The sequence below is a fragment of the Haliaeetus leucocephalus genome, unplaced genomic scaffold (assembly GCF_000737465.1).
Source record: "Haliaeetus leucocephalus isolate CR32 unplaced genomic scaffold, Haliaeetus_leucocephalus-4.0 Scaffold267, whole genome shotgun sequence".
In the NCBI taxonomy this organism is placed as follows: domain Eukaryota; kingdom Metazoa; phylum Chordata; class Aves; order Accipitriformes; family Accipitridae; genus Haliaeetus; species Haliaeetus leucocephalus.
Genome location: NW_010972703.1, coordinates 219,260 through 229,893, shown reverse-complemented (window position 1 = coordinate 229,893; position 10,634 = coordinate 219,260). Strand labels below are relative to the sequence as shown.

General features: G+C 53.2%; 1 protein-coding gene across 1 annotated transcript in view; it reads right to left on the bottom strand.

Moving 5' to 3' along the window:
• The window catches only part of ZNF473 (zinc finger protein 473), a 157,479-nt gene that overhangs the window by 3,976 nt on the left and 142,869 nt on the right, over nt 1-10,634 (bottom strand). Inside the window, exon 7 of the mRNA XM_010569295.1 lies at nt 1,721-2,328. Coding sequence (XP_010567597.1) covers nt 1,721-2,328 — 608 coding nt within the window. The remainder of the gene's footprint in view (nt 1-1,720; nt 2,329-10,634) is intronic.

Here is a 10,634-nt window from a genome sequence, read left to right as displayed (position 1 = left end):
AAGTTGGGGATGGGGGGGTATTGGCAGCCGGGGAAGAAGGCCACCAGCAGCCCCGGATGGGATTCGGAGCCTTTTTATTGTAATTATTTTTTTTTTTCTTTTCCTTCTCGTTAATATTCTCCGGAAGGGATTTGGTGGTTGAGCAGCAGCCGGACTCAGTGGGGGGGGGCAGGCGGATTTGTGCCCTTCGCTGTTTCTTCCCACCCGGTCCTCCGGCGAGGACAGAAGTTACCGCCTGAGCGGGGCTGGTGGTCGCCCAACTTCTGGGGTCCAATTGTACCGGGTGCGGTGGGTCAGTCCTGTATAATTTGGGACTCGCCAGGGTCACCTCAGCTCGGCTTCTTGGCGTGGGTGGCTGCCAGAGGCACGCCGGCACCGCACGGGAGGCGGGAGCCAGTGAGATTTAAAAGCGTTAGAAGTCACCCTGAAGTGACTATGAACAGAATCGGGGAATAATTTAGGCTGGATGGGACTGTGGGGTGTCTGTAATCCTGCCTGGAGTGCTGCGGCCCCACTCTGACCATCCACGGGGTTCACTGCACCGCAGAGCCCCAAACTGGACCCAGCACCCAGACGTGGTCTCACCAGTGCCATGAAAAGCCTTTCGTCTCGCTGAACGGTAGGGTTAAACATCTGGAGGAGTTCAGGGATGTAAGAAACAACAGACACCTGCAGAAAGGCAGGGATCTTTACTGGAGGAAATAACCTTCTTTTGTGCTTTCTGGGAATTTTTTCAGGGGGGAATATAGGGGAAAATAACAGCCATCAGGTGCAAACCCAAACGTTCCCCAAGGTGTTTCTTCTTGCCCTCGGACACCGTGTCCATCCTCCCACCTGACCCATAGCAAGCGCCTCTCCTTTAACCCTCACGAAGCAGCTCCCAGCATCTGGATTTACTGGGACGGCTCTTTCCCTCCCCAGACTGAGGAGAGGCTGGGGCTATGTCTGCTAGGGAGGTCCCCACCATCCCATTATCCTGGTTTGGATGGTTCCACAAAGGTCTTTCCAGGATGTTTCTGATGTAACGAGAGCTAATCCACCCTAAGGAGTGCAGGCATGAGCCTGCCTGTGCTATTTGCCCCTGCATCACCCTGCGCCTCTGTCCACGGCGAGGGTGCTGCCTGTCCGAGGCTTCCTGCACCCAAACAACATGAAACACGGCTCGTTCCACCTCGGCAGCCCCCAAGGCACGCGTGGGCTGTGGGTTGTGGTTTCTTGTTTTGTTTCCCCGCTTTTGGTTCCTTCACCCAAAACCTGGGTCCCTACCGGCATCGCTTGGAGGGGTTCAGACATGGGAGGAGACGCGCCAGCCGGCCGAACGTCATGAGGAACATGAGGACCACCGAAGAGCTGGTGTTCTAGGGACAAACTGGCCTATTTCAGTACAAGATCCATGCAGGTTGTACAAAGCCCACTGCCCTCGGCGAGCCCAACCACCCTCCACACACAAATTAGCGCTTCCTCCCTGACCCACCCTCTGAAATATTTAATAGTCCCGCTTGCACGCAGACCAGCTCATTTTTGGTGGGAGTTTCATTTTCACTGCATGACTTTTCCCAGCTTTTGTAGGTGCAAACACACCTACAACGTGTGCATTCAACAGACGTTTAGACGCAAAGCACGCGCTCTCAGATGTTCTATACACCCACATCCCACGCGCAACTTCTGATCTTTAACAAGGCAGGATCTCACACTGAATGACCTTCCACACCCGGAGGACCGATTTCTCTCCTCTGTGAGTTTTCTGGTGCACGGAAAGGTGCGAGCTCTGCCCAAAGCTCTTCCCGCACTTGCCACACGTGTACGGCTTCTCCCCCGTGTGCACGCGCTGGTGCTGAATCATCTTGGATCGCACGCCAAAGCGTTTCCCACACTCCAAGCACTGGTAGGGCTTTTCTCCCGTATGGGTTCGTTGGTGGACTATGAGATCTGAGCTCTGTATGAAGCTTTTCCCGCAGTCGGGGCATCGATATGGTCTCTCTCCGGTGTGTTGCCGCTGGTGTTTCATGAGGTTTGACCTTTTGCTGAAGTGCTTCCCGCACTCGCAGCACGGGTAGGGCTTTTCTCCCGTGTGGGTTCTCTGGTGGGTGGTCAACGTCGAGCTCCGCGTGAAGCTTTTCCCGCACTCGAGGCACTTGTACGTTTTCTCGCCGGTGTGCATCCTCCGGTGCATCACGAGGCTGGAGCTCCTGTTGAAGCATCTCCCGCACTCGGGGCACTGGTAGGGTTTTTCTCCTGTGTGGGTTCGCTGGTGGACAATGAGGTCCGAGCTCCGCGTGAAGCTTCTCCCGCACTCGAGGCACTTGAAAGGTTTCTCTCCCGCGTCGTCTCTCGGGGGTGTAATTAAGTCCCTGCTCCGGCCACCCTCTTGTCCAGGCTCGGTGTGGGTGTGCTGCCTTTCTGCAGGGTCCTCCTGGGTTGGGTTTTCTCTGAGATCAGCGTTGCCTCTTCTGCAAACTGTCCCGCTCTCTATTTTCCACCTTAACCCTGGTTGTGACACAGAGAGAAGCCAGACGGGTTATTTCTCAGGCCAGGCAGAAATAACATCAAGGGGAAGGGGTAGAAAAAGCTGATTAACCAGGCAGGAAAACTGGCTGGGGGTGCAGCACCCTGCTTCCCCAGGGATGGAAGAAGGGGAAATCAAGGGAGAGGAAATTTATTCTTATTTCCAAGTCAAGATCACTGGAGCTGTATCTCCTCGTAGGACCTGTCACCCTTTGGCTAAAATCCTGGTGTGGGTTTGATAGGATATAATAGCGTGCGCTGATGTAGGTGCTCAGGAGCACAGGCACCCCATCCTCACCTGCGCGTCTGCTGCTCAGGGCTTCTTTTTTCTCCATTTCTTGAAGACCAGGGCTCCAGCGCTCTCCTCGCTCTTGCATCTGGGTGAGCAAGTCTACCTTGGCTGTGGGAAGACCTGTTCCGAAGGGTGAAATCAGGAGATAACGGCATGAGGGACTTGCGAATTGTAGAGTATTTGGAAAGTTAAAGAAATTTGAACTTCCTGGGGGACACAGGGTAGGAAGGATGGTGGTACGGTCATCCAGACCACCAGGTGCCTGGGTGAACGTGTGTCCTCCACCCAAGCCCTGCAGAGGGCAAACATCGGCCCAAACCCAATCACTGGGATGGAGCTAGTCCAGGAAAAGGGAAAAGATCCCTGCGGGGAAGACAGATATTTCCATCCACTGGAAAATGACACAGAAGAGAAGAAAAAAGGGCTTTTCCTCAGTGTTCCTCCTCGGTCTGTCTCCCAGGAGGAGCACCAAGGAGGTGGTCTGTCTTACTGCAGAGCTCAAACCATCTGAAAATTGAGAGCATCTGCAACAGAAAGGGCCACGAGCCAAAGCTTCAGGAGCTCTCGGCTCCAGCACCGAAGGGACAGGACTCCTTACCCAGAGACATCACGGCCTCGTAGTTCTCCAGCATGACGTCCAGGTAGAGAGTCCTCTGCACTGGGTCCAGCAGAGCCCACTGCTCCTTGGTGAAATACACGGCCACCTCCTCGAAGGTCACAGGCTCCTGCGGCAGCAGCGAGAGACCTTCAGTACCTGGGGCCGGAGCCACAGCCTCACGGTACAAGAGGGAGAAGAACAAAAAAAGACCCCAGAGGTCCTGGGATGAAGAAGCAGGGATGCTCAAGCCCATCCCAAGCAACCGAGGAGAGCGTGGGGCATCGGGGAAGAAAAACAAGGACCTCCCAGGAAAAGACCAAAACTCGTGGACCTGAAAATAAACCTCTGAGAAGGACCCGTGGACAAATACCAAAGGGAAATCATCAACCTCCCTGTGCCCGCCTGGATGGGAGGGGGTGAAGGTGGCTTTTCTCAGGGCTGTGTCTTGCCCAGCAGCCTGTGCTGGGGCAGAGCATCAAGTGAGGTTTTGCACCCGTAAATAAGTGTTTCTTTTCCCCAAAAAGGGCTGATTTTCTTGTGTACGACCATTGTCGCTGAAGGAATGAGCAAACCCCCAACCAGACCCTGAGGAATCATCCACCTGAGCCAGTTCCACTGTGTCCATCTCTTGGGGTTGTTTTTTTTGGCGTTTCAGGATATTTGTCTATTCTGGAGTAAAACGCAGTAGCGCCTCAGTCCTAGGAAACAAAAAGAGGAGAAAAAGAAAGGAAGGAAAAGGATGTTCATTTGTAAAACTCAGAGCTTCGTTGTGATTTTGGGACATCTTGGAGGAGCCCAGCAGTGTCCCTGCAGCCCTACAACAGCTGGGAGCTTGTGGGGAGAATGGGGAGAGAAGGGGACAAGATGGGCTGGGGGGGGTGTCGGGGGTCATCCCAGCTGTGCCCTCTCACCTTGGGGACCTCAGAGCCCGGGGGAGGACGTGTCCCCAGGGTCCCATCCTCACGCACGGGGAGCCCGGACACAATAGAAGGGGTGCAGGGGGGGGTCCGAGGGTATAGCCGGGTATGGGTGTCGGAGGGGGGGGTCATACCCAGCTATGGGGGGGCCATTGGGGCTATACCTAGACCTGGGGAGGGGGACCAGGGGGAGCCCGTATCTAGCTCGAGGGGTTTTGAGGAGCACATACCCAGCCCTGGGGGAGTCTGGAAGGAGCAGGGGGTGGGGGTCCTACCCCCCCACCCCCCCCAGGTTGGAACAGCAGGGTGGTCCTATAGACAACCCGGGGCAACCCCAGCCCCAGCAACATCCCACCCTGCAGCACCCGGCTCTGGTTCAAAACCAAACCCCAGAGCAGCAGCAACAATAGATATTGCTAAATACCGATTTAAAATAGCCCCAGGTTTGGAATTTCTTTCTATGCTCAGATACCAGACGCATCACAGGTCCCGAAGGGGCTGTGGGACCAGGCACAGAACCGGAGAGCCTCGGTGCGAAATGACCCCAGATCTCCCATAAAAAAGGCTTGGCAGAGGAAGACAGAGCTGCCGAGCTTCAGTGCCTCAAGGCACCGTCTCTGCATCTTTTTTTCAAGAATCCCTGACATTTCCAGACAATGCGCCAGGTCTCCTACGGCCAAAGCAAAGAGCCAGCTGGTCAGACCTGGGAAGAGGTGTCCTCCCAACTGCAGACACGGCGTGTGATAAATGAATTTAGTCTCAAACAGGATTCCAATCAAAGTTTACAATTTATTAAATGAATAAAGGCAAGCAAACAGCACTGGGCACGCCTGGAGCCTCTACTCTACCAAGACGCGCGCCGTGAAAAACAAAACAGCTTCTTTTATAGTCTAACATTAGTTACATATTCATACTAGGCGTGTTCTTCTAAAAGACTCTCCACCTGCTGGTTGTGTGGCTGCAGTAGTTCTCCTAGAAACTTATCTCTGACCAGGCTCCCCCCTGTTCGTGCCAGACAGCAGACATGCTGTGTGACAGCCGACACCTTGCACAGCACCAGCTGGGGTCACCAGAACCCAAACAAGTTCACAACAGACACCTCCCCCTCAACAAATGCATACCACGAATGGCCCGTCAAGACCCTAAGTACTGCAATCTCTGAGGCCAAACACACATCCAAATGCCTCAGTTCTCCCCTAGAATCTCTTGTTTAACACTGTGCAGTTAACAACAAAACCGGTTTTGGGCTGGCAAAAAAAAGAACTATATACATATCATCTGTTTCCTCCCGGCCTGCGGTTATATGAGGACCAACAAAATGGTTAAAGATTACATATTCGGTGAGGGTCACATTTTATTATGCGGCCCTAGCATTGTTTATATTGACACGAATCAGATGAACACATTTCACACGGCGTTAGGTCCTGTCCTTGGCACGGTTGCCAGCCCAGGCTCTGAACTGACAGAGCTGCTCAACAGCTCGTGCCCAGTGCCCTCGCAAGTCTGGATCGGGCTCATGGTGATGCCGGACAAGGTCACCTGGATGGCTCTGTGCCTCACACCAAGCAGTGAGTCCAGTGCATCCCTTGGGTTTGTCCCCAAGCCACCAAGTTCCTAAAAGACAGTCTGGGTCCTGCTCCTGGGGGACCTCCAGGAACTTTTTCTCTCCCCCTCCATGAAGGAGAGGGACCTTCTCTTCCCTCTTGCAGGTTCCCCAGCTTGGGCTCTGCCACTGATGGCAGCTGTGCCCTGGTGAAAAAGGCTCCCAGATCTGCTCCGAGGGCTGCAAGAAATATCCCATCCCCCTGTAGCTGCTCTGGACCCACCTGCAGCCCAACGGGTCCTCACGGTTGGGGGGGCAAATACCTGCACCCCTCTTCTTGCTCCGTGCTGTGGCTTGCTCTAAGGAAGGAGGTGATGGTGGGGCATGCACAGCTCCCTGCATTTCTACCCCAGGTCCCTCTGCTCTCTTGCACATCCTCGCCAGGAAGGATGGAGGAAGGAAAAATCCAGCTTTTCCCTGGGGAAAAGAGGGGGACATGATCCCACTCCCTGCCTGGAGCCATCCCAGAGCTGCATCCCAGGGCTTGGCCCTTCCCACAGCCCTGGTAGCGACCAGACAACTTTAAACAAGGAAAGAAAATTCAATTTTTTCTTTTTTTTTCCTTTTTTTGAGCAAATTCTGCTAGAAGATATTTTCTTGCAACATCATAAAAAAAAAAAAAAGGGAAAAAGGTGCACAATGATCAGAAAACATCCCAAAGCTGGACTGGGTGAGGGCAGGGAAAGCTCATGGGCAGAGGCGGAGGTGGGAGCCTCTCCCCACCCAGAAGAAAGGGAAGACGCTCTCCCCACCAAATGAAGCTTTGTGGAACGTAAAGATGGGGGGCTTACGCTCGGCGAGGTAAAATGTCACTTGCCCCCCTCCATAGTCTAGAGCCACCCGCACCCTCCCAGTTTCCCCAGTGGCGGGGAAGGTGGTGATGGGGGAATTGAAGACGCGGTACCGATTCCCACATCGCCCCATCGCCCAGATCCCCTTCTCTGGTTGAAACAAAAGCCAGCCCTTCCTGGGCACAGAGCGTCGGGCCACCCCCAGTGCCCAGGTCCTGCCTCTGGCCACCTCCACCTCCCAGCAGTGTCTCCCCAAGGTGAAGCCCTGGCAGCCCAGAACGCAGCAGGAGGCATCAAATCGCTGCGGGGTGGTGGGCAGATCCTGCCCTGCATCCGTCCATCTCACCGCCCGCCGGTCCCGGGACAGGATGAGCTGGGTGTTGGCTGTGTCAGGGTCCAAAGTCACGAATGCTGTGAGGGATGGAGAAGAAAGTGGCATTGGAGGAGGACATCACCCCCCAAAAAAGTCCTGCTCTGGCTGGGACAAGCCCCAGCATCACACATCTGCCTATGTCTTGGGCTTGGGAGCAGAAACATCTCCACATCTTCCTGCTTGGGAAAGCCTTGCCTCATGCTGGAGGACTGGGCAGAGCTCCTTTGTATCTTCAGGAACGCCAAAGCGAGCTCAACTCATCCTTTCCCAGCTATTTTAAACACTATTTCAGCTAAAAATTAATTTGCAGCTGCTCCTCCAAAGAGCCTCACCTTTTCCATCTCCTCCTAGAGATGGTCCTTGCTCTTTCTCCAGTTCAGATAGCAAAACATCTAGGGGATGAAGAACAAAGGTTGGACATCATGCTCTCCAGTTGGCAATTCTGCTTGCTCTTGACCCCATTGTGTTTTTCCTGGGAAAACAGGAAAAACAGCAGCAGGCAGAACTGCCCCCACCCATAATGGGGGGATAGCCCCCCATCAACACAGTCATGCTCCACAGTACCTTGAAATCTCCCCAGCATCTCTCTGAGGACACTGTTTTGTTGAGAAATGACATGAAGCCTCTGCTCCAGGTCCGAGAAGGTCTCCATCGTCCTCTGGGCACTGCCCATCTTCCCCCTGGATGCAAACCTTTCCCCTTAGATATGGGACTCGTTGTGACGGCATGAGATGCTGGGATGATCCCACCTCCCCCTGCACCTCAGGCAATTTGGGGACGGCGGATGAGCTGGCTGTCCCCAAAATGTCCCTCTGTCTCAGGCTTGGAGGTGCCAACCAGCTCTGTCCCGGAGGACGGTTGGGTCCACATTGCCCTGATGGCCAAGAAGACCTCCAGTCTTCGGGTGCTTCCTCTCATGGCATCCCCAGACTGGGTTTCACAGGCACCTTCTTGTCTCCACACCTCTCCAAGCCTCACTTCAAGCCCTGCCTGAACTGTCAAAATGTCCATCTCTGTTCCAGAAACCACAGGGATGCTGCCTGTGAGGCTTCCCCACCATTGAGGCATGGGTGGTGGAAGAGCACGTACCTGTCCACAGTGCGTCGGGCATCCTGGAATAGAAAGAGAGAGAAAAAAGCCTCAGTCTCCCATCCCAAAACTGGGGGAAGACTCCAGCCAAGGTGATGCCAGACCGTCTTCTGTCTTGCCCGTTATAGCATCTGACCTGCAGGAACCTGCTCACAGGTTGCTCAAGCTTCTTTTGCATCTCGCAGATCAGGACATCGAGGAGTGAAATCTCCCCTGTTATCTTGGTCTCCTCTTCCTTCTGCCTCCTCATCATCTCTCTGTCCAGCTCTCCCAGCTGAGCCAGGAGGACAAGCTCTTGGTCCTTCAGAAACCGGCGCAGCTGCCGAAATTCGGACACAATCTTCTGTCTCTCGACCTCTGTCTGTGTCTGCAGGACATGGAAAGACAACAGCATAGACCATGCTGGTCCAATACCTCTATTTTTTCTGGGTGATGGTGAGACAGGGAACCAAAGAAACCTTAGCAGATATAGTAGATATATGAATGTGGATAAGAATTGTTTAATAATTATCTAGCTTATAATGAAGTTAAAGAAGTTTCAATATAGGTAGACATGGCCCAAGGGGATGAGAAGTGATGTTTAACGCTTGCATTGTTGAGGCTGGCTGGGACAGGAGATAGTCCCTGATAAGAAGCAGCAGTGGCTCCAAGAACCAGCCAAGACCGACCTTGTGATTTGGACAAATGCCAAGGGACAACTGAGTCTGCGCAGGGACAGAAGGTTAAGAGTTCACCGTGAAGAAGACATACAGCCTTCATCTTCACGACCACCAGGTGACCACCATAAGGAGGCCCTGCGCAAGCGCAGTTCAGAGAAGACTATGGAAATGACTTCCTAGAGCTAATTTTAATATGAAGCAGGGATCGGTAATGCCTATGTATAGGCGTATTGTGAAACTCTATGTATATGTAACACTTGACTGTATAAATTTAAAGTGAACTGCCAAATCAGGCGCGCACGACTTTGGTGGGACTACCCCCCGTGCTGCCCAGCGCTGAATGAACATACCTACTTTACAATCTCACTGATTGTGGAGTCTGTTTTCCGCACGTCAATGGCAACAACTACTTACCAAATAGTCCTGACATCGCCTCTCTCCACTTATTTTCAATTCCAAAATATCTTCTCGTTGTTTCTTGAGCTTCTCCAGGTCACTGTGTATTTGCTCCTGGAAGAAGAAAAATGGTTTGGGAGGGTATAGAGAGGGGGGAGTAGGGAAGGGATGGGATGCTTGGGAACACTTCCCCCCAGTCTGGGAAAAAAAAAAATTGCAGCATGGGCACAAGGATGGAGAAGACACAGGAGGACAACAGAGGAGACGGTTTCATTCTCACATGAAATTAATTGGAAAATAGCTGTTGACTGATTTGGGGCAAAGGGTTTAGTCTGAAAATTAATAATGTTTTCATATTTTTAGCCAAAAAGTGTGTTGTTTTTATTTTTCCTAGCTCTCCCCACTTACTTCCATTTATGTATTTTCATGGTGAAAAAACCCAACTACAGAGAACTTCAAAGCTGGCTTGAAGCCTGTAATCCTGAGAAGATCAAAGAAACCCCAGTATCCCTTAAGGCGGTCAGAAAAAATTTCATAAAAGGAAAAACCCAAGCTCAGTTATGGACCTGACCCTGTCCTCCTGGGCAGATTCCTCTACATCGGCTGTAGTGGGACTTCCATGAGCCCTTGGTCCATCATGGCTGGAGCCAGATGCATTTGCATCACCCCTGAAGGCGATCGTCCTCTTGCGCCACGAGCAGAGATGCTCCTTCTCCTCCCTGCCCCCTTCCAGATCCAAGAGCTTCAGCTTCTCCGCTAAATGCTCCAAATGCTGTTTTGGCTGGAAATTTCCTTTCCTGAACCGGCTTCGGTGGCCGACTGCCTCGGCATCTCCAAGCCTTCCTCGCTCCGGCCAGGATCGGGCTGTGCCACCTCCGCAGCCGGTGGGGTCACAGCCCAGGCGGTCAGGATCTGGCCGATGCTGCAGGACAGTGCGGTGGGTGCTTCCTTCTCCCCCTTCCCTTGCTCTAGATGAACCGGAGGCCATGGCAGCAGCTTCTCCAGCCTCTCTTGTTGCTGTTCGCCTTGCTACCTGCAGCAGAGTGAACTTATAGCATGGGTGGAGGAAGGAGGAACAGGGGAAGGAAGCTCTAACCTCTTTTAGATGTTAATTTTAGGAAGGAATGAATTGCCCTCCTGCAAACCTTGGACTTCAATGTCCCCCTCTTGGGCGTTGAGGTTTCTCTCACCTATGTGCAAGTCTGCACCACGGGCATCAACATCTCAGGCTGGTGTCTCTACTCTGGGGATGGCCAAAGGAGAAGGAGCCAACCTTCCCACCTGGCGGGAACTGGCATTTCATCCCCAAAGTTCAGGCTCTAACCTGCTCCTTTGCTGGTACATGACCTGTGTCCCCCCACATCTGCTTCCCACCCTTCAAAGCATGGACCGAAGCCTTAGGGTGCACTTG